Source organism: Callospermophilus lateralis, chromosome 2, assembly GCF_048772815.1.
Source record: "Callospermophilus lateralis isolate mCalLat2 chromosome 2, mCalLat2.hap1, whole genome shotgun sequence".
NCBI classification, from domain to species: domain Eukaryota; kingdom Metazoa; phylum Chordata; class Mammalia; order Rodentia; family Sciuridae; genus Callospermophilus; species Callospermophilus lateralis.
The window spans coordinates 68,445,904-68,470,365 of NC_135306.1; the positions used below are offsets into that span (position 1 = coordinate 68,445,904).

At 40.7% G+C, this 24,462-nt stretch overlaps 1 protein-coding gene across 1 annotated transcript in view; it reads left to right on the top strand.

Annotated features, from left to right (window-relative positions):
• Nucleotides 1-23,834, top strand: part of Entrep1 (endosomal transmembrane epsin interactor 1) — a 57,588-nt gene extending 33,754 nt beyond the window's left edge. Inside the window, exons 4-11 of the mRNA XM_076843454.2 lie at nucleotides 7,536-7,664; nucleotides 9,389-9,496; nucleotides 9,619-9,752; nucleotides 15,590-15,719; nucleotides 15,877-15,955; nucleotides 17,354-17,506; nucleotides 19,701-19,993; nucleotides 22,970-23,834. Coding sequence (XP_076699569.2) covers nucleotides 7,536-7,664; nucleotides 9,389-9,496; nucleotides 9,619-9,752; nucleotides 15,590-15,719; nucleotides 15,877-15,955; nucleotides 17,354-17,506; nucleotides 19,701-19,993; nucleotides 22,970-23,173 — 1,230 coding nt within the window. The 3' untranslated portion in view covers nucleotides 23,174-23,834. The remainder of the gene's footprint in view (nucleotides 1-7,535; nucleotides 7,665-9,388; nucleotides 9,497-9,618; nucleotides 9,753-15,589; nucleotides 15,720-15,876; nucleotides 15,956-17,353; nucleotides 17,507-19,700; nucleotides 19,994-22,969) is intronic.
• Nucleotides 23,835-24,462: the final 628 nt, after the last annotated feature.

Genomic DNA, 24,462 nt, shown 5'->3' on the forward strand with positions numbered 1-24,462 from the left:
GTTTTCAGAGCTTTTGGGATTTTAGGATTGTGGATAAAAGGGTGTGGACTTGCAGCATTTCTAATTTAAAAAAAAAATTTAAATTGTGGTAAAATACATATAACCTAAAGTTGACCATCTTAACCATTTTTAAGTGTACATGTGAGTAGCAGTTGTGTGCATTTACACTGCTGTGCGAGCCATCTCTGGAACTCCTTATCGGGCAACTCTGAAATAGCATCCCACTCTCATCCTCTCCCTGAGTGCCTGGCAACCACCATTCTATTTTCCACTTTCATGAATTTCAGTTCTCTTAAGTACCTCATATAAGTTGAATCATACTGTATTTATCTTTCTGCAAGTAATTTACTTCTCTAAGTATAATGCCCTCAGGGTGTTTCCATGTTGAAGTGTGTGTAAGAATTCCCTTCCCTCTTTAAAGCCAAATAATACACCATTGTATGTACATGTGACACATTTTGTTTATCCATTCACCCATGGATGGGTCCTTGGGTTGTTTCCATCTTTTGTCTATTGTGCACAATGCTCTATGACCATGGGTGCAACACATATCTCTTCTGCACCCTGCTCTCAGTTAGTTTGAGCGTATTACCCAGGAATAGAATCACTGGCTCTCTCTGAACTTTTTTAAAGTACTTCTCAGTAACAGCTGTCTCTGTGTGACACAAAGCAAAAGGAATGGATTCTTTGGAAGTTGTAGTGAATCTCATCTATTTGGAACTTAGTTGTGAGGTGGCCTGATTCTACAGAAACCAGCAGGATGCAAGCAAAGAGGGCTGCCACCTTGCTACAAAGGCTGTGGTGGATTTGAAGCTCCTCAGTGAAACTCATGACCTCCCCAGACAGGAAAACTTCCCAGGAACTCAACTGAAAACCTGTTGCTCTTTTATTTTTTTTCATTTTGCAATTATAAATTTATTGATATTCACTTTACATTGTGATCTATAAAAGTGAGAATACAGTGTTGATAATGAACACAAAATTTTATGGGGATACTCATGAAGAACAACTTGATTATATCACATCATCTATAGGTTAAATCATTGCAACTTAAATAACCTCTTTCAGAAACCTTAAGAACTTTCTTAATAATATTTTTCTATTTTAATGGGGAAGGTGGATAAAACAAATGAAAAATTGAACACCCACAGATGATGGAGTTGGTTGTAATGTTTTTCAAAATCCAAACGTGATTATGGGAATAAGGTATCTAGTGATAGCCCTGCTTATTTATATGGATAAAAAACATGGCTCCCTCACTACCAGTTAAACCCAAAGCAACAAATTGCAGCTGCATTTAAGCAGTATAAGATCTTTATGAAAACAAATGAATGCCACATTTTACTTTATTTGATATGCCTAAATTTATTTAGAAAGAGAAAAATTTAGGTAGGATGTTCCATTATTTAAAATATCAATGTAACATAATATAAAATATGTAAATTTAAATGAAACTTCAGTAACCCAGAACTCCAACACATCTCTGTGGAGTTGGCAGCCTGGAGAATTTATCAATGTAATTGCAAGACAAAAAGATAACTGTTTTGAAAAGGGATACATAAGAAAAGAGATATGAGCTTCAACTCCAATGGCTGATATAATAAAGAGCAATGCCTTTATATCTTTAGCCTCAGTTTCCTATCTATAAACCAGTATCTTGATTTTTTTCTGTATGCATTTATATGTTAGAATATTCTAATTTTAACTATTATCAGATAGATATTCATTAGTAATATTTGTCATATGTTTTAAATTCCCATAAATCATTAAATTATTACTATAACTAATTTTAATTCTTAAAAATACAAAGGATCTTCTTTTATAGCTACTACACACTCTGGCACATGTGTAAGTGTACATGACCACACATCTATATTTCGAAATTAATGTTTATTTATTTCTAAATGCTAAATGTTTTTTACATAATACACAATATATAGATTTCTATGTAAAATTTTAACACATAAAAATATTTAAAGCACTAATAATTCAAATATTGTTATAAATTAAATTTCTTCTTTTAATTTATTTTTTAAAATTTGTTTTACTTAGTTATACATGACAGCAGAATACATTTCAATTCATTGTATTCAAATGGAGTGCAACATTTCAGTTCTCTGATTGTACACGGTGTAGAGGCTCACCATTTGTGCAGTCATACATGTACCTAGGGTAATGATGTCCATCTCATTCCACCATCTTTCCTGCCCCCATAACCTCTCATCCCTCTCCCATTTGCCCTATCTAAAGTTCTTCTTTTCTTCTCGTGTTGCCCTGTACCCACCATCATAGATAAACATCCATTAACCAGAGAAAATCTTCCGCCTTTAGTTTTTTGGGACTGACTGACTTGGCTTAGCATAACATTCTCCAACTCCATCCATTTACCTGAAAATGCCATAGTTTTATTCTTTTTTAATGCCGAGTAATAGTCTTTCTTAGAATTCTTCAGATTCTGTAGCTTAATAACCTTAAATTATGGATTCACATAACCTTTAAGACCCTTTGTGAATTGTCATCCTGCCTTTGCACTAGAGCAGCTCACAATCCCTATAATTGAGGCAAACCCCACATGTTATTTCCTAGGATCTTGCCCTATTTTCTTATTTCTAACAATGGTGTCTCTCCCCCAAGGATTCCCTTCCCCTAACCTCTCCATCTGTTCAAATGCTATTAGTTTTTTTAAAGCCCCATTAAAAGACTGTTTTCTTCAGGAGATAGTCCCTGATCCACAGAGAAAATAATCTTCCAGAATATTCTATCTGTACATTTCTTAGGCGCTTATCTATCCCTTTCTCTTTTGTGCTAAAAATATTTAGGTACCCGTCTTCTTTTTTCTCAGCTGGAATCTCCTGGAGGGTTATATCTAGGTCTCTTTTATCTTGGGAGTTTCCAGGAACCCCACACATACTCCTCTATGTACAAATAGTTCCCAGAGAAAAATTCTGGACAAAGGTTGGTTTTCTAATTATTAGCCACACAGCAAATGAGAAGGGATAAAGAGAAAAGACACAGACCAGAAGTGAAAAGTGATGATATATGGAAGGACGATTCAGGAAAATTATTGCATGGATCAGAATTTCCTTTCTTTTTAATTTTTTAAATTTTATTTTTATTTAACTGATTTTATTTTTTTAAACACATGACAGCAGAATATATTACAATTCTTATTACACATACAGAGCACAATTTTTCATATCTTTGTATATAAAGTATGCTCACGCCATTTCGTGTCTTTATACATGAACTTTGTTTTTTTTTTTGCATTACAATTCTTATTACACATATATACCACAACTTTTCATATCTCTCTTTGTATATAAAGTAGGTTGACTCCCAATTCGTGTCTTTATACATGTACTTTGGATAATGATGTCCATCATATTCCACCATCCTTGCTAATCCTCTGCCAGAATTTCCTTTCTTTTTAAGACTGAATAATATTTTTTTCTGAATAATATTCTTTTAGATGTATATGACCCATTCTGTTTATCCATTAATCTTTGATAAATATTCTACCTCTTGACTACTGTGTATAGTGTTATGATGAGCACAAATTTATCTCAAAAATATCTTTTTGGGATCCTTTGGATTTATTCCCAGAAGTGGGTTTGCTAGATCATATGGCAATCTTCTTGGAAATTTGGTACTAGGAATTGAACCCAGGGTGTTTAGCCACTGAGCCATAGCCATATCCCTTTTTATATTTTATTTTGTGATAGGGTCTTGTTAAGTAGCTTACGGCCTTGCTGAGTTGCTGCGGCTGGCCTTGAACTTGTGATCCTCTTGCCTCAGCCTCCTAAGGTGATTACAAGCATGCACCAACATGCTCAGCAGTAATTCTCTTTTTAACTTTTTGAGGAGCCTCCATACTATTTTCCAAAGTGGCTGCACCATTTTAGGTTTCTGCTAACAATGCACAAGGATTCCAATTTCTCCACATCCTTATTGACACCCATTTTCTATTTTTCTTGTAGTGGCCATCCTAATGAGTATGATGAAGTTATATCTAATTGTAATACTGATTGCATTTCTTTGATTATTAGTGATATTAAACACCTTTTCATGTGTTTGTTGGCCATTTGTATTTCTTTTTGGAGAAAATGTTTAAGTCTTTTGCCCATTTTTCAGTTAGGTAATTATTATTATTATTTTTTGTTGCATTGTAGGAATTCTTTTTATATAGTCTATATTACCCCTGGTAGATAAATACTTTGTATGAAGTATATTTTGAATTAAAAAATTACCTCTACAAAATCAACTCTGTGATTATTTCTGATTATATAATTGTGAAAGTTTGAACAAGCCATGAAATATAGACTAGAACTTAAGAATCACTAAAAATCCTAGTATTGTAAGGATCCTAGTTCTAGCTCAGTTAACCACTTAGCTTTGTTTTATGCATTTTTTTATTCACACAGTATACATAATTTCCCATCAATGGGATCATATTATAATTAATTGTTTTTCATTAGGAAGGTCATTGATAAATGAAGTAAGTCTTTGGGAAAGGGAATAGTTTCCTTTCCCCTTTTCCTCTTTCCCCCCAACATCATTTTACCTTCATGGTAACAGTCTGGGAAATTTCCTTTGGTAAATATTTACAGGATAGGGTTGTTCATGATTTTTCAAGAATAGGATATATTGTATATGCTTTGTTACAACTTTTCTCACTTAAAATATTTATCATACAAAAATTAATACAGATCTAACACCTTTTTTTTTTCTTTTATCACTGTAATTCCAGTGATTCAGAAGACGAAGGCAGGGAGATCTCAAGTTCAAGGTCAACCTTGGCAATTTAGTGAGACTATCTATGTCTCAAAGTAAAACAGGGCTAGGGATATAGCTCAGTGATAGAGCACTTTCTTAGTATACATGAGGTCCTTTAAATCCTAGCACTACAATAAAAATAAAAATAGAGAGAAATCTTTTGCTGGTAGAGATGTGGAGAGTTACTGGTGGAAATGTGAGATGTTTTAATTCTGTTTTGTTGTTGGCTTGGGTTTGGGCCAATAGAAACAATGCTGCCATCAGCACCATACTGTATCCCAATGCAGGCTTTTAGTCCTGACTGGAATAAGCTTCCAGGGCAAGGGATTGCTCTATAGTGTATCTTTTGTCTAATTTATTATAAATCCAACAATCTTATGGCTCTGTCCATTTTTTAAAAATTGAGTTAAATTTACAGTGGAATACACAGATCTTATTGCACAGTTGTCTGAGTTTTTACTCAAGTTATGTACTCATCTTGACCAGAACATTTCCATAACCCTAGAAAGTTCTTTGGTGTCCCTTTCAGGCACTCTCTGTGCTCTCATAGGTAGTCATAGTTCCTGTTTCTTTCACTGTAGGCTAGTTTTGCCTTTTCTTGAATTTCATATAAATGAAATCATATGGTATGCACCTTGTTATGTCTTATTTTGCTCAGCATAATATTTCTGATACTTACTCATGTGCTTGTGCCTTTTTTGGCAGAGCAATATTTCACTGTATGAAACTACCACAGCTCATTTTATCCATTTTCCTATTTTGATGGACATCATTTGGGTTACAACCAATTTGGAAGTATTATGAGCAAAGTAGCTATGGACATTATTATATAGTGTTTTGGGGAGCCTGATTTTATTTCTTCTGAGTAGATACCTGGGCATGGAACTGCCGGATCATGTGTCAAAGGGCTTAACTTTTTAAGAATCTGCTAAACAATTGTCCAAAGTAGTTATGTGAAATAAATATTTTTATCTAAATTGGATAGCCAGTTCCTTTATTAAAAGATACTACCCTCTAAAGTATTAAAGGATACTACCCTCTATCATCTCACATTTCCACCAGTAACTCTCCACATCTCTATCAGCAAAAGATTCCTATTTTATTTTTTTATTATAGTTCTAGGGTTTAAAGGACCTCATGTATACTAAGCAAGTACTCTACCTCTGAGCTATATCCCTAGCCCTGTTTTACTTTGAGACATAGATAGTCTCACTAAATTGCCAAGGTTGACCTTGAACTTGAGATCTCCCTGCCTTAGTCTTCTGAGTCTCTGGGATTACAGGCATGCACCACCACACCCCAGCTCTAATTATTTTTGCCAGTCTGAGCAGGCTAGAGTGAGACGTCATGGTTACTGTAATTTAATTTATAGTTCCCTGTTTGCTAAAGATGACATCATCATTTTTTTGGTTAAGCTCTCTGGAATATTCTAATGTGTGACTAGGGTTGAAAAACTATAGTGTTGGAGGATAACAGGAGAAAGACAGATCTGATAGTGGTGGGTGATAGTATCAAGGTTGAAGGTGGGTGTTCATTATTTAGCATTGGGGAGACGTCTTTGGGGTTTTGAAGATCAATGAAAAAGACTGAAGAGAAGTAAAAAGGAGTCTTGAGAAATATTGGGCAGAGGTGAGTTTAAAGAGAGAAGTGAAAGCATTAGATTGTTCAGGATCAGGAACAAGGAACACCAAATGCACCCTTGCCTTCATTCATTTTGCAAAGAGCCTCGGGGCTTCCTTTTATCCTGTGGGCTCATTAATTGGTATGCATAATCACTTTTATGATTCAGCTTGCAGATGGTCTTGTTTAAAGGGATCAACTTTCACTCATCTGGAAAGTGTTGCCATCCATCTTGATTTACCCTAAAGATTTTGGAGTGATGTGTCTGCCTATGTGAAGGTCAGGTGTTAAATGAGTCCTGCAGCCACCTGTGTGGAGCACACAGACCTGCTTCCTCACTTACTGAGCACCTTGCTTCAAGAATGGATGCTGTGGAAGGAAGTAAGATGATACCTAGGATTACCTGGGGGAAGGAGAGGCTTTAGGCAAGGTCTGGAGGCTTGTTCCAAGGAGGAATAGAGAAATAGAAATCATGTGGAGTCATGGTGGATTGGACTTCGCACCTTCCTGGAGTTAGATGACCATGTGATTTGCTTTGGCAATAAAATTATGAATTCAAATGATGAGTATTATTCACAGGAGGAAGCATTAAAGTAGGGTTGCTGTATTTAATAAGTAAAAATATAGGATGCCCAATTAAATTTGAATAATTTAATTGGATAAACTGTTATTTTTTTGTATAAGTATGCCTCAGGCAACATTTGGGACATACTTTTATTTTAAAAAATTGTTGTTTGTCTGAATTCAAATTTAATTTGGCATCCTATATTTTATCTGATGTTCCTATTTTAAGTGCCAGTGTGCCATTGATCATGTGCTCTCTATCTGTACAGTATGTCATTCATGCCATGCCATTGAGATGGTGGATGTTTCATTGGTCTGAGTCCCCAAGGGATATGTTAAGTAGATCCCCTTGATGATCAGCTGTGAACTTGTACCATATATGAAAAATAACCTTTGTTGGTTAAGCCACTGAAATTTTGGTTTTGGTTATTACTGTAGCATACTTTTACCTATTCTGATTAATGCAGGTACTGTCTGATTATGCTATATCGCATTCTGTAGGACTGATGTTTTGTGGTCCAGCAAGAGAGTGATTTTAGTTCATAATTAAATTATTGTTCTACCTCTTTTCCATTAAGGTGGATTTAGGTGAAGGTAAGATTTGCTTCTGTTGTGAAGAATTTCAACCAGCCAAATGCACAGACAAAGAAAATGCCTTGAAACTCTTTCCAGTTCAGCCTTGTAGTGCTGTTCACCTTCTCCTTAAGGTATGTTGAACATGTTCCAGCCTCACCAAGAAATATTCCATTGTGCCCTTAATGAAGGCAAAGTTACTTGAAATGTTCCTATCCTGTCACCGTCCTCAAATAATTAAGCTGCTGATCATAGATATGAGCAACCTCTTCATTAGTGACTCAGAGGCAGAATTGAGTATGGAAAGAACCACAGATTATTGTTTCTTTAAATTATGAATTTAAAATTTTTGAATACACAACTTTCTGTGTGTTGAAGAATTGTAAGTTAGCAAAAAATGGAAAGGAGCCTAACTATACATATATGTGTGCCCTTGCATGCATGGTGTAACTTTTAGCAGAGACTTTAAATTGCAAGCTCATTGTCATTGTTCTGCTGCTTGAGTGAGTTAGCATGAGTGAGTTATAGAGCTTTGACAGATGTTGCTGTTCTGTGACACATGGACTAAAAAGAGGTAGGCCAGACAATAATGGAGAAATTCATTATCTCATTTAATAGGTAACAACTACAATATGAAAAAGAAAACTTAAAATAAATAACAATTTATCTCAATCAAAGAGAAATACAAAATTAATTGTTATTAGGGAATTGGATATAAAAATTCAGTTCAGTGAGTGACAAAATCAGTTGGTGAACCTGATTTGTTGTTTGGATTGTTTACTGCAGATCTTTGTTTTGGTTTTATTTTTGTTGTGAGGAGGAATCTCTAAGCAGAGCAAGATAACTATTGGAAAGCTGCCAGCCCTGGGTTTAGTGGATGTAAAAATGGCCTGCTTTCTTTGGCTTCTACATATTTGATGGCTGAGTCACTGCCAAACCTTCTGAGCCAGGCCTTAACTTGAGGAAAGCCCCACGCAGGAGCCAGGACTGTAGCAAAAGAAACTTTTGAAATTGCCTTTGCTGCTGTGCTCAGAGGAAAGAAGTCCTGTTTATGCTCTGGTTGCCTTGGCCCCTGCTGTGCCCTAATTGGGTGCTTGGAGCAGCACTGCCAATTGCTCCTGAAATACAATCAGTGGCCACAAATTAAGCAGCCATGCTGTCCTGGTGGGAGGCTGGGAATTACATCCTAGGGAACACCAATTTCAGAAGATAACTTTGCTACTCCCTTGGAAGGTATGTTTCTAGATAGCCTTCTGGTGCTTGCAAAAAGCAATACCATCATCCTTTAGTATTGATGGGGGATTGGCTCCAGGACCCCTGGGAACACCAAAATGTGTGATGTCCAAGACCATTATATAAAACAGCATATCAGTTGCATAGAATCTACACATATCCTCTTGTATTCTTCAAATCATCTCTAGATTATTTTCTATACCTAATGCAATGTAAATATTATATAATTATTGTACTGTTTAGGGCATGATGGCAAGAAAAAAGTCTGCATTGTCAGTCCATTTTTTTTTTCTGAATATTTTCTATCTTCAGTTGGTTGAATCTGCAGATGTGGAACCCAAGGATACAGAGGGCCAACTGTAACATCATCATACCAGGTCTTTTTGAGACAGTCAACTTCTGAGATGAGTTTTAAAGATTTAAAAGTGCACACTCTTGCAGGAGGGTCATAATAACAGCCGGCCTTAATATTGGTGACTTCCGGGAGCCAGACCCATCTCAAACTTGTCTTTTCAGGGCCCTTGTCTCCCCAGGATGTTGTGCTTATGATTCAAATATGTTTTAACACTGCATTGCGGGTGTCTGCACTCAGGTGCTCCGTAGCAACGTTCTTTTCGTGTTTCAGAAAGTCCTCTTTGCCCTGTGTGCCTTGAACGCGCTGACCACCACCGTCTGCTTGGTGGCCGCCGCCCTGCGCTACCTGCAGATCTTTGCCACCCGGCGATCCTGCATCGTAAGTCTACGCGAGGCGCTTTTGGTGCCGAGTCCACGGAGCCAGCCCCTCGCCCTTTGGTGTGACCCATTGCTTTTCTCCCCTCGCCCTTGTGCTGACTCACCAAAGTGCCCTTTAATCAGGATGAGTCCCAGATGTCTGCAGAAGACGTGGAAGATCACGGACGCATTCCAGACCCTGATGACTTCGTGCCGCCTGTGCCTCCCCCTTCCTACTTTGCCACATTTTACTCCTGCACACCGCGCATGAACCGCAGGTATGGTCCCTAAGTCCTGCTGCGGTTCTCAGTGGGGTCCTCTGTCTTGAAAACTGAGTCTCCAGAGGTCCCAGCAAGACTCTGACTTTTCTTGGAAATATAGATGGATTGTGTTATTTGTAGGGGTTCTCAATTCTCATTGTCTCTTTTCTCTTTTGTCTGAAAAACCCAGTGAATCGGAAGAAAAGTCAAACCTTGACCCAAAGAGATACTTTTTCAATTTCAATTAGCTTCCTAGAGAAAACTGACACCCAGGGAGATAACAACTGTAATTTGACATGATTGAAAGTCGCTGTTACCCTGGAAACGCTCCCAGTTAGACCAAATCGATGTTTCATTATAACACCATCAGCAGGTCCCAACAATCATGAAATTCTTCCCAGCCATTAAGAAAAGATTAATTATTAATTGCATTATCCTGGTTTAGAAAAATAGACACCTTGCTTATTTTTTTTTTTTCAAACTCCAGCTCAGAATTTGACCATCTTTTTCAAATATCTGGAATTATCATTTGTAGAATGAAATTCTACCTGTATTTGTCTAGTTGTTAGTGACTTCTAGAAATGAACCTTTAAGAACAATGCATTTAGTAATGCAGCAAACATAAGTCAATCCTTAGCTGCTTGCTTACTGCTGTGTTGGGTTATTGAAATTCAAAATGAGCTAGACCTGCTTCCTCGCCTCTGATCAAGGAGTATACACCTAGGTCATTAGAATGTGTGTTGAAGGATCACACTATAATCAAAAGAGACACTTGGGGTGCACAGAGGAGGTCTGCCTAACCTAGAATAGTGAGATGGGAATGGCTTCCTGGAAGAAGTGACCTTAAGCTGAGTTTAAACAATAAGCAAACTTATATTTAAGGCCCCCAAAGAAAAACCTCTGAATTTGCAGTAAGACTAGTGTCTTGAGCTTGTTATCCTGAGGGCCATGCATTTCAACTTTTTAATATCTGTAGTATATGTAAAGTTAACAAACCGTCTTGGTGCCAGGCTTGTGGTTATTGGAAAAACATTTTCTAAAGTTCAGGGCAGCTATATGTGACTTTTTAAATGGGTCCCACTAGGCACTGTTAATGCTCTTCCTGACCTGTCCTTCTAGAAAATCCTGAACCCCCTCCCTTCCCTGCCCAGACAGAGACAACAGTGATCACAAGCTGGAGAGGGTGTCAGCTGAGTGGACAGATGGCCTGGGGCAGCTGTGGGATAGCTCAGCCTCTCTTTGGGGAGTGGCCTTCTGGCATTTTTAAGCTTCAGGGGCCAGGGTAGCTTCCATAGTCTTGCAGGAAATGAACCAAGACATACAGTTGCTGAAGAGCTATAGCAACAAAACACAGATTATTTGGGTGCCACTGGACATATTTGCTAAAACTGTAGCCCAGTTTCAGGAAGTCTACAGAGGGCATGCTGGAGGACAGTGAAAACGACTGTTGCTTCATCGTTAGGAAGAGAGATGCCATCTTCAGTAAGAATCCTGGCTCTGTGAGCTTGCGGGTGAGCACTTGGTTGACCTCAGAGGAGGCAACAGACAGATTTGATTTCCTGCAGTGGCAGAAAGGGAGAGTGACTCATGTGCTTCAGGAGTCCTGCTGTCCAGCACATGTCCTGCAGTCTCCCCACCTTGCTTTCTCTTCTTCCCTTTCTCTTTTCTGCTCCACCATCTTGATGTTTGTCAGTGTGGATTCCACACATTTTGGGGACCTGGGTGTATTTTTATATTTGTTCTTCTGAGTCTTGAGATAGCCTCTGGTCAAATCCAAGTTGGGAGAAGACTGACATGCTTCTCACCAAGGGCTTTACCATTCAGAACTGTCCAGAAATTGGTAGGGCACTGGGGGTCAGGGAACTCAAGCAAAATACCCTTGTAAGAAAGAAGACCCACCCAGTCTGGAATACACGCCTGGAGTTCTGGATCAAATCGCCAGTGGGCAAACACCCTCATTTTGTGCATTTCTGCAATATCAGAGTGCAGTATACTTTTCCTTTTAAAATGATTGAACTTATATTTAGATACGTAAATTCTGTCAAAGGTATTTTTAAATTTGACTGAATTTGCTAGATTCACAGTGTAACTCAACTTTATAGATATTAGCTGTTCAGCCTCAGTTGCTGATTCTTATAAGCAGGTAGGCAAAGATATGCAGGAATGTTTTTGTCCATATTTCCATGGCCAGGTATGTCAACAGTTTTTGCACCAAAGAGGCCATCTATTTCCTGTAAGGTAGTAGGCCCTCTCAGAAGAGATTTATTTATTTAACTTCTATAAATACAACTACTTCAGGCTTTGGTATCTTCTTGAGAAAGGGCTTCTCAAGTTACTGTCATAAACAGAAGTCTGATTGCAGTTGAGGCTTCTGTCCAAAGATGGCTATCTACATTGTGAATTGATTTGTAAGTAGAGGAGAGGGCTGTGTACCCTTACTCTACTACTCAAGGATATCCCCCATCCTTAGAAGTTGGCTTGTGCCAGGAATTAAAAAGGCAGCAGTTCTGCCACCATGTGCCCAGTGACAGGGTACAGGTTTCCGTGGATAGCAAGAGATCTTCGCTTGGTCAAAGGTGCCTTGGTTGCAGCATCAACCTGGGGTAAGTTGCCAAGGCCTATTTATAGCATAGAGTAGAACATGTTTTGTGTCATCTGTTGGAGTGACCTCTTCATTTTCAGGCCCATGATCAGTTTTCCTAGAGACTTCATGATGAACATGAAAGAGCCCTGACTCTGGGAGTGTCTTTACAGGTGACCCTGGACTCCAGTCTCTTTCCATTTCTGAGCCTCTGTTTCTTCATTCACCTGTGTTGTCACACAGCTGCTGGGAGGTCAGTTAAGAGATAATGGACATAAAAAAAAACTTTCTTAAAACCAAAGTTTAGACTACTTTTCTTAGTCTGTATGTGCTACCATAGCAGAGTAACACCCTGGAAATTTATAAAGAATAGACATTTATTCTTACAGTTATGGAAGAACTTATCAAGATAAAGGTGCTCAAAGGTTTGACCTCTGGTTCCAAGATGGTACTCTGTTCCTGTGTCCTCCAGAGAGGGGGAACACTGTGTCTTCACATGACAGAAGAACAAAAGAGAACCTCCTTCCGCAAGCCCCTTTTATTGCAGCATTCATCTATTCATGAAGGCTCTGCCCTCATGACCTGAACCACTCTCCAGAGGCTCTACCTCCGACACTTTTGTGTTGGGGAATAAGTTTCCAACACAGGAATTTTGGGGGACACATTCAGGCCATACCAGTGATGTTCTACTATTATCAGTTGTGAGCTTTAAAATGTTCTCAGTATGTGTCCTACTCTTGAGAAACATTGAGCTCTTAATCTTATCTGGCAGCAGTTTTCTAAAGACCTTCATTCTTAATAAAAATCTGATTAACTTACCCAGATAGAGCAGGGCTTTAATCTCAACCACCGGGTCCATTTCCTTCTGCAGTGGTGCTTAATCCTGGTCATGCATTGAAATCACCCAGAAGCACTGGACACAGACAGGATCCTGAGCACACCACAGGCCGTCAGAGTAAAGCAAAAGCAACCTGCCAGTGTATAGCAGACCCCTTTGCCCCCACGAATCCTTGTTTTCCCAAGGCAAGTAAAATAAAAAGTTGCTTGATAGGAAAGGAACTTCCCTCCTGCATCAACTCTAGAGTATCTCCCATAAATGGGGCTTTTGTAGTCAATGCGGTAATCACTGAGAAAGTCATTCATTTTGTGTTCTACTTACATATACTGTATTTCCTCTTCCCTTCAAATTTCCTTCTGAAGATATTTTGCTGTAGTTTAGGGTCTAAAATGGAAGCCTGCTCCTCTGACCTCTTGACCCTCAGCAAGGGTTCCTCTCTGAACATGTAGGTACCACTGGGTTGGAAATGTCAAAGAAAACCTTGAGAGCTAATGAACAGGCAAGCAAAGCTGGGGGCAGTAACTGCCTAGGCAGAGGACATGGCAGCCCTCTGCATGTGCCATTTGCTGAGGTGGGGAAGCCAAAGGTGTGTAAAGATTGGAAAGATGGTGCATGGGGTTATGCAAATGAGGACTGAAGACTGTCCCTCTAGGGGTCTATAGGTCTCATTGATTAAAAAAAAAAAACTGCATAGTTCCTTGGTCAAAAAGAGTCTTCAGTTAGATCCAGGAAGTGGCTTAGCGTTTATGTGGTTCTTGATGCAGCTTTAGCTGGAGAGGGAAGTTGGATGAGACCTGCTCACAAGTCCTTTTCTCAGGGAGAACATCTCCTGCAGGATGACTTTGCTGGGACCCTCCCAATCCTCCCAGGCCAGGACCCTTTATGCTTGACCCTCTGTTCAGACTGGATGAGTCCACCTAGACCCTGCTGTTCCCGCTTTCAGGACTGGCAGGGAATGAGATCCTTGTTTATGGATAGACAAATATAAAGGAGAGAGGAGTGTTCTCCCATTTCTCATTCTTCCAAATCTCAGATTTTCATGAGTTTTATTCTTAGGAAAAAAGAATATCACATTTTTTGACACTCCCCACTCCCTTTTACCAATCACATTTTGTAAATGGGCGCAAGGAATAAATGAAATAATTTTAAATCCAGAGAGCACTTCTCCCCCCAAAACAGTCCCCTGTTTGTAACTGGCTCAGAATCTATCTTCTCATTATCTCTTGGGTTTTTTCCCTTTTTATTTTTCAAGAGCAGACATTGAACTTTGCCCATTATCTTTTTTTTTTTCATTCTATATTACTCCATAATCAGAGTATAGGTTTTCTGACCTTTTTGTGTATTTTATAGTAATTATTTTAAAATTTACATTCTTCATTATCAGAGGCTTTTTTTTTTTTTTTTGGTAGAATTTTCTACAAACACGGGCAGGAAATCTCATGGGTTTTTGTGTTTGTTTTTTATTTTGCTATTGGTGATCCCTTACCAATGGTGCAAGACAAACAAAAACCCCTATCATTTAGGCAGCACTTAAGATGAAAAAGCATGTAGTTTTATTTGGGTGGGAGTAAGTCAGTTGGGAAAGAAAGTCTGTAGTTTAATAATAAATGATTAAGTGTGGGGGTTATAACACTTTTATGGGTAAATATTGGAAATATAAATTTTAATAACTAAAGAATCCTCAGCCATCTCCTCTTTTTTTTTTTAATTAATTTTTATTGTAGGTTGTTCAAAACATTACATAGTTCTTGATATATCATATTTCACACTTTGATTCAAGTGGGATATGCGCTCCCATTTTTACCCCATAAGCCATCTCCTCTTAAAGAGCAGAGGTGGGAGACGATGAAGAAGAAGAGAGAGGTAACAGTGAAGGCCTGCAGGACTGGGGAAGGGAGGGCTTCAAGGGAGAAATTAAACCAAGAGAACAGCAGCCACCATTTTAATAAATTCACAGGATATGTGGTACATTTATCTTCTAAAGTCCACCTTCTCTAAATCCACACTCTCTGTTTTGGCTGAATGGGAGAACCTTCAAATATATTCCTTTCCTGAAATCTTGAGTTTGTTATAGCTTTGTGGTCTCTGTTGTTGGTGTTCATAACACAGATGAACTCAAGACCTTTCGCCAGTTTGCCACACCCTCCTCCCCTCCCTCAGTTTCTGGCAACCACTCCTCCGTTGGCTGTCTCTATGGATCATTGTTTGCTTTTTGACTTAAAAGCATGATGGTGTTGCCTTTGATGTGTGGTCACTTGTTAGGAACTCTGGGAGCTCCATCAGGAGCAGTGCAGATTGACCTCCCTCTCCTGGACTCCGATGGGGGCAAGTGGTTTTCCCCATAGTCTAGAGGCAGAGGCTCTAGTGTCCAGGAGCCACTGCAGTCAGAGGCCCAGTCTGCAGAAGTGATTCCTTATGCCAAGATGCTCTTCCTAGGATGGTTGGTCCTGACATCATTCCACTGCCACACATCTACGGAGCTCGAATCAAAGGTGTGGAAGTGTTCTGTCCCCTGGACCCCCCACCTCCATATGAAGCTGTGGTGAGCCAGATGGACCAGGAGCAGGTACTGTCCAGAGTGTCTGCCTTTTGTACATTGACTGTAAGCAGGCCACATGGCTCTCTCAGGGGAGACTGCCCTGCACATCATTTTAAGGAGTGCACTGGGGATGGGCAGTGAGTTGAATATCAGCAAAATAACCCTGTCTTTTCCTGTGATGCAGGGATCTTCATTCCAAATACCAGAAGGATCAGAAGCTGCTGCGAGCCCTTTGGAACCAGTTTGCACACAAGTGACTCAAGGTAATAGACACATTCCCACTGCCCAAAGTCATGATTCAGTTCATTAAAACATGGTAGAAAAACAATGTGTCTTCTGTTTTGTTGGAGGTCAGGTATCCTATATACTTCTTTCCAGGTGCAAAAATATTATTAACTAATAGTATTTGTAAGTGGGACATAATTGTGAAAAGAAAAAGATAAGTTATCCTTAGAATCTTTTATGAATAATCAGGACTATTTCCAGGAACCTGTGAAATAGATTAAAGTTTAATTTGGCCTTCCTATCTTTTCTGTTATTTTCTTTCTCCTATTAAAATAAGCTGGAGTCCTTTGAAGGAATAAAGGTTTCATTTATTGCAGGGTGGTATGTTGTAGGATTGCACTATGTCATTTATAACCTTGCGCCCTGGTCATGCTGCTTTAACATTTGGTGAATTCTGACTTTTAGTCCTATGGTAAATACTAGAGTCAGTTCACATTTGTCCTTGGAATTTAATGATATCATTGTTATAGCTTTCTCTCTTTGGGGAGGTTTTAAATGGCCCAAAGAATTGTCCACTAGGACAAAATTGCAAATGGTAATAAATAATGAATCAACTTTTAGCTATTTTAGATAGAAGTAATTTTTCAACAGTACCATTTGGAATGGGTTTCTGTTTACCTTGTGTGTATACGTGTGAGGCATGTGCTTTAACTACACTCCCAGCCCCCCCATCCATCTGAAGTAGAATTATGAATTAATATTCAGTTACCCTAAATGTGTTTGTAATATTTGCATTAAAAAATATTTTCCAAACTGCAGATCAGGTTCCCAAATGATGTACTTTTATTTCTGAGCAGAGGTCATCCAAATCTTGAGTGGTTTTACTGACTGATTTAGTAGCCACTGGCTCCTTAACTGGACTATGCTGGAGTTCCGCATCTCTGGGTGAACTCTGAATTATGCAGATGTCCCTCTGCCAGGCTTTGGTCTACAGCTTGGGGCAGCCCCTCACTTGTGCAGGTAGTTCCTTCCATGGAAACAAACTCATTCTGAACATTTAGAAATGATAAAATCTCTTGAATCTCTTTGCAGAGCTGTATCAGGATTCTTCAGTGGAGAAGATTCTGAGCAAAAAACAAAACAAAACAAAAAAACCTGACATTTTGGCATGCATTCTTTATTTTGCTCTTGGGCTTAACATTTTTTTTTTATTTTTTAATTTTTAATTTTTTTTTTTGGTTTTTGGAGTGGTTTGGAGAAGTCAGTTTTCCCATAGAGCTAGGAAATAAAAACTTACTGGGCCAGCAGCCTAAGTAAATGTTATTAACTATACTACTGTTACCCTGGCAGGTTTGGGCTCACAGGTGTTTCCTGCCCAACAATTTCAAGGCTATAGATGGTGAAATAATTTGTTTTTTTCCTTTAAAAAAAATCAGGTGGGGACATTTCTAACACACCTGGAGAAGAAAGCACACCCACAGCAATTCCCAGCTCACATCCAGAGCATCCCTCAAGAAACTGGAGAGCCCTCCCACCGCTAAGGACAAGATCAAAGAGTGACCCTGTCCTTCACCATTCTGAGGAGAGAGGTGATGTCATCCCCCAAGCTCTTTGCAGACCACTGTGCTTATTTGCCTAAAGATGTCAGGTGAAGCAGGTGATTCTGGCCAGCCCAGGGACCTGCAATTTAAGTGGGATCTCGAAGGAGGTTAGAAGTTGTGAGGAAATAGGTATTCTGTATGCACACTGGGATTTATTTCTGACACTTTTTTTAAGGATGGAAAAGAATTTGTGTTTGAAGTCATTGGCATCAAAGGTATTTTGTTGCATATGACACTGGTCCTACAGGAAGAAAATTATGGAAACCTAGTTCTGATTTCTAGTTGCTTATAATTCTGTGGGAATAAGTCATAGGGATATATTGTTTTTACCCCCCCCCCCATTCTATAATTAAACATTTGTTATCTTTTCTACTGTGTGGGAGTAGATTGAATTATTGAAATCTAACCTTGTTTTAAGAACTTTAGATAAAGTGAAACATACTCCCACACTTAATCTCCCTCTCCATTGAAACGTTTGCTTGAATAGAGATGTTATTGGAATAATGTAAAAAAAATTTTAAATGGATCTTTTTGGTGAATATCTGAACACATAGACATTCTCCAAATAGCTAACTACTGTAGAAAAATATTTAAAAGTAAAGAGGTAAAGAAATAAAATCAAAATGTTGTGTGATTTCATTAGCAGGGACTTCTTTTGGGGAACAATTCTAGTAGGTGGTCTTTGCTCTTCTCAAACTCTGTGAAAATTAAACTCCGGACACCTTCTGACACAACTGTCTCTTAGCTCCTGTCTGAGCCCTTGCAGTCTGGGTTCGGTCCCTCTGACAGCACGAGTTGTTCCACAGCTCTGGACTGACCATGCGGGAGCCACAGGAAACACTCCTCTTGTTTCTGCAGCCGCTTCAGAGCGGGAGGAAGTCCCGTTGCCTGGCCTGAGTGTACCTCTGCAACCCAGCAGACTGGGCAGCCTCGCCCCTGATTCCAAGACCTGCCTCCACTTGGGTCTCCCATATCCTACCTGGCAAGCTGAGGACTCAAGCTGGCCACCTGCAGGCTTCCATGAGAACTCAGCTGTTTACATGGCTAAGGGAGATTTTTCCGGAAACCCTTCCCATTCTTCAGCCCTGTGAGGATGACATGTGGTTACCCATTGGATGGCTTCATTGGGGAAGGCACTAGGTCGCTTTCAACCAAACTAGTGTAGATTCTGACTGTCCTCACACATGAGTGTGTTTAGTGTGTATTTCTGGAAGGCTTTTGCTCTCTGTAACATGCAAATGGCAGCCTGAGAGAATGACCTCTAGCCCCAGTTTAGGGCTCCTCAGATCTACTTTCTTTAGAGGAAAGGGATTGCTCCTGTTCCTCCACCTCCTCTCCACTCCACTGCTGCTCCACAGCTTCCTGTCTTCCTTGAATACTAAATGCGTATCAGGTCTTCCCAGACTAAAGTCACCAGTTTTATACACACTGAAGGCTGCTGGCTAGCTTTTGGACACATGGAGACCAGACTTTTGTTTCACCTCACATGCTTCATGGTGCAATAGCATTTGGCTGGTCTTTACATCTTTGCTGATGATGCAGGTAGCCATGGAAATTAGAGCCTCTAATGGATTTCCCAGGCCCCTTTTTGACTTTCAGAATGATGTGTAATTTTTCTGCACCTAATTTTCTGTAATAGCCATATAGATCTACCTCATAGCCATGGTGTGAACATCGGTAATAGAAGTCAGTACAATGCCCTTGAGGATGTTTAGGACAAAGGTACAGTCAAAGTGAACATAGCTTTATATTCACTACACTTGTTTCTTTTCAGTCCCTTCTTTTCTGTCAGTAACTCCTCCATCCTCCCTGCTTGGAATATTCATTCATTGGTCAACCATGATTTTTCTGCTTAGCTCATCCATCCCATCTATCTGCCATACCCCATGGAACTTGCTCCACTATAGGTTACATTCTGGATTCTATTCTCTGTCATCTGTCTTTACCTTGGGGATTGTGCTTTATGTGTCATAGTTGAATGTCTTGGGACATGTCCAGTTGGAAATGCACTTCAGGGAATTGGCTTGTGCCACAGTTGTCCCAACCCCCCTTTTCCTTCTGTAAGATGAAAAGCAAGATGTGCATGGCTATTGGCATTTGTCAGATGCTTTCCGTGCTCAGTTCTGTGGCCTGTGTTCAAAGGGGCTTGGCCAATGAGTACATGTTATTTATCTGCCCACAGCCACCCCAGTGCTCAGCTGTGAAGCTGCGACACAGACCGAAAGGAGGCTGGATCTGGCCGCAGTGACTCTAAGAAGAGGCTTGAGACCAAGAGCGTCAAGATGCAGACCACGGTCTTTGATAGACTATAAGTCTTACATAGATACCAAACTGCTGGTGGCCAGGTTCCTGGAGCAATCCTCCTGCAGTATGACCCCAGACATCCATGAACTTGTAGAAAACATTAAATCTGTTTTGAAGTCTGACGAAGAGCACATGGAGGAAGCCATCACAAGTGCCAGTTTCCTGGAACAGGTAGTTTTGTTATTGATATTGGGCATGAATCTGATAACTGGTTCCCGTAGCAGCTTAAGTAGCTCTCTGATTTCCCACCCAGGGCAGAGTAGGTTCAGGCCCCTGTCTCTAGGCACCTGGGGATAGGAGATCAGGGGATGGGGAGAGAGGAAGCCAGAGAGGCTTTCTTCTAGATGCAGTGACTTTTCTGTGGTGGGAAGACAACCCAGTTTTCTGGGACATGGAAGCAGGCCTAGAAAAAGCAAAGGATGCAGATAGTATCCTTCACAACATTCGAGTTCCTGAATTCAAGATTTCCCTTGATGTGAAGTGTTTTCTCAATCCTTCAAAAACGATGACCGAAGGTGAATCTTAATATTGGCAAGATTCTGGGAGTGATTCACATTCTCACAAATTGCTTAGCAAGATAAATGAGCCAATAGGACTTAAAGGAATAAACACTTTTTCCTTTCCACAACTGAAAAGTATAAGGCAGTTTTCTAAGTGGGAGTAATTCAGGGAAATGGTAAAATTGGGTTTGCACATAATCCTTTTTTTGGATCTCAGGTTTCTCATCTCTAAAGTGAAGGATTGGGCTAGGTGATATTGAGGGGAATTAAAATGATAAATAAGATGGTGGTCTAAACCCCCAGACCTCTGAATTAGTGAAATTGCCTCCTGGTAAAAACCTCTCCAGCATTTGAAAAACTGTTAACTTTTAGGTGTTTACCCTGTTGCTGTGGGTCAGTGCACAGAAGCACTTGGTGTGACCTGGCTCAGCGCCTTTGAGCAGTAAATACCAAACAAATACTTCTCAAGTTGAATTTGGACGATTTTCAGGGTAATTACCGCTTCCAGGATTCTAGGTAAAAATTTAAGGTAGCTTGAATACACCCACTTCTTGCTCTCTTCTCTGTTCTTCCACTTCTTATTGAAACCGGAAGTCAAAATCTCTCCTACTCCCTCAGGGACCCAGGGGAGAAGAACGAGCTGATTACTTTCAGGAAGAGATACTTGAACTTCAGACCCTGCTGTGGTTTGCTCTCTAAAAGAGTGTTCAGTCAATGATTCTGGGTCAGGTTCCATTTAGTAGCCTATGTAGGGGAGACAGTTATATCCTGGCAACCCTGACCTACATTAGTTGTCATTCTCTGCTCCCTTCATTCAGTCCAGCCCCAGTAGCGCAATAAACAGGAGTATTTGGAACTACTTTTCGAAGGCCACCAACCTTCGCTGTTGGGGAAGAGCTGGAGCATCCTTCAGACTTCTTCAAAGTCTTGCTCTCTGAGAAATAGCTCTGAGGAAAAAGAACAGGCACTTACAGTTGTCCAGGTGTTACAATTACAAACGTTTGCCAGGTCCTTGAATCCTAGACTGGTTAAAATTTCAAGTACTGAGATTGTTGTGGCTGACATATGCTGGGGCCTTCCAGAATTGGATCCCCGGAAGTCAGTTATCATGATGCCACACCCCTCCCAGAAGGCAGGCAAGGACAACAGAAGGGGACACTGATTCAACCCAGCCTTGCACACTTTCACTTTCCTTACCCTCACTAGAATGAGTGCATTTTAATTCCCCTCAATATCAAAAAACACTTCTCCTAAACTTATCATTTAACACAGTGAAATTTAATGAATGTTAGAATTTTCTCCTTGATCAAGAAACAAAGGCAGGCCTTCAAGACAAATATAATATTATTTCAGAGTGTTAGCAAAATTTAACATCCCATCTTTGGGAGACTAACCTCCTAATGACCTAACCGGCTCAGAATGGTACAAATGAAACAAAGTCCTCAGGATGGTTATTGTGCAATGGGAGGTGGCAGCTCCTGAGTTCCCCAAGGTGCTGCTGTTATCAGAGGTCCCATGGACATGTCTGTATAATTCTCCAAAATTACATTAACTGGACATCCCTCCTCTTTCAGTCCTAGCTGGATTAGGGCCTTCCCATATTTTTGCCATCTTTAGAGTAACTGATATTATACATTCAAACCCATTGCGAAACAGATCTTGCAGAACCATTCTTAAATAGTTTTTCCAAATAAATTGGCCTGATCTAAATTTTGTTTATTGAAGGGTCGTGAGATCCACCCGGAGCATTATTGGTCCTAGGTGACGTTTTTTTTTTTTTAAACCCATGATCTGACCAGACCAGTGGTAACTAAATTTCACCTGTGTCCTTGTTAAAAACGCCCATGCTTGAACTGCCCTCTAGACTGTCAGAATCGGTTGCGTGTGGGCATTCATGTCTCTAGCACCTTCCATGCCCCCCCCCACCTCTCTAGTAATGAGAATCTCTGGCTTAGACTATAGGGAAGTTGGAGAAAACTGATGAGAAGAATGTGAAATATAAAGCAAGAAATTGCAGTTGACCAATTGAGTGTGGTGGGTCTACCGTTAAAACAGTAGAAAGTTTGGAGAATTTCTTAAGAACTTTAGAAAAGAGCCAGTATATTAAAAGTATCTCTGTAATTCCAAATAGGTTCTACTTTGGGAAGATACCCCCTTTTCTTTCCCTTATTTTTGGAAGCAATTAAAAACCTGGTGGGGGGGGAGAAATTTAAAAGAAGGGAGATCTCATGAAAATAGAGGGGAGACCAATAGAGTAGAGGAACGGATTAAGAGGGAGGGAGGAGGGGAGGGCAGGGGGCAGTACTGGGGAAAAAAACCTACCAAATGTGCCATGTCTATGTGTGAATAGACCACGATGCATGTAAATATATAAACATAATGCACCAATTGAAATAATAATTGAAAGGAGTAGTAGAGTACGGTAAGTGGATAGAGGAGGTAGGAGGGGAAGGAAAGGGAAGGTGCTCGGGAATGAGACTGATCAAATTATGTGCATATATGAACATAGCTTGAGTCCCACTATTATGTGTAATTGCGGTGCAGCATTAAAAAAATTTAAAAATACAAGGATAGTTACAGAACACAGGACAGTGGGCCTCATCTGGTGAAGCTTAGCCTCTCCCGCCCTCTCCTTATTCTCTCAAAGATAATGGCCCCACCGCAGCCCAGCACTTCCAGGGTCCACCCGCTGCCCTCGCGGAGACAGCCTGGCCTGCTGCACCTGCGGAGCTGCGGTGACCTGAGCACCTTCGTCCCGGCAGGGAGACCGAGAGTGGAGAGGAGACCTTCGAGAGCAGAGGCTGAGCGGCCACACAGCCTTATTGGTGTCATCCGGGAGACTGTCCTGTGAACCAAGGAAGATGGAAGGGCACTCCAAGGGGAAGGAATCCCCTATTCTCGGTGCCATGTACTGGCTGAGAGTCGGGGTCCCCCTCTGGGAATTCCTCAGAGGGAGGCACTCTGGAGAATGTTTGTTCCTGCTCCTTGGCTCCCCTTTTTGCTGCTGGGGGCACTCCAGGGTGAACCAACAGACTTTCCCAGGCCCTCTTGGGTTTGGATGCAGGAGTTTGAGGGGAAGGCAGCGAGCTGTCTCCTTCCTCTGCCGGGTCTCGCAGCATTCCTGAGGGTCACATGTCCCAGCGGCGGCAGAGACCGGGCTAAGGATTCTTTGCCCACCTCACCCTCATGTCTCTCCTGGTTGCCAAGTTCTTTCTCCCTGTTGGAAGGACAGAGCTTCAGGGCTGCTATTTATAACTGCCGGCGGCCTTTCACTGCTCAGTGAGAGGAATTGGCAGGAGACACAGTGATTAACCCCGATGTGACTGCAATCCTCAAGCCTCTTTTTTAGGTTACTCTCAAATCACACTCTCTTTAGGAAAAACAGGAAACTGTAAGTGGCACCTTTTAATGAAAGACATTTAGGGAGAGAATTATTGTTGATTCCATTTATTCATGCTTGCAAAACTAGAGCACCCAAGGCAGAACGAGAATAAAAACGTTTTGGACCTTCAGGCTTGGCGTGCAGTGTTTGTGTGTGCTCAGGCGAACAGGCCTTACCTTACGGAGCTGGAGCTTGGAGCAGTGGTGGTCAGGTTCCACAGACAGGCTGCCAAACCAGTTTAATCTCCAAAGTGCCTGAACATGGCTTGAGGTGAATCCCAAGGATAACAGTGTACCCATACCCTTCGTGGGCTGGGCTGGCGCTGGGCTAAGTGGCTTTGAGGCGCTGCGTTCTAGTGGAGTCTTGCACGCCAGTGCAGTTACAGGTTGGGAATTAGTGCTAGGCAGGAAGGGGTGCTCGGGGAGGGCTTCTTTGAGGAAATAACACTTGAGCTGGGTCTTGCAGGGTCAGGGAAGAATGTTCCAGAAGAAGGAGAGGCCAAGAGTACTAAAGGTGACCAGAAACCTGAGTCAGAGGAGAGGTGGACAGGAGACTCGCAGACCATGTTCTGGGCTTACAGTAAGAGACCATGGAAGAGTTTGCAGTAGAAGATTAACAGTTCTAATTGTGTTTTCAAAAGATCACTGTGCTGCGGGGGGAAGAGTTAAGGTTGGGTATATGAGGAAGTGTGGAAGGAGGAAGTGGGATCAGAGGCTATAGAGTAAATGGAATACTGGTTCTGCTGGCTGCTGCCCGGG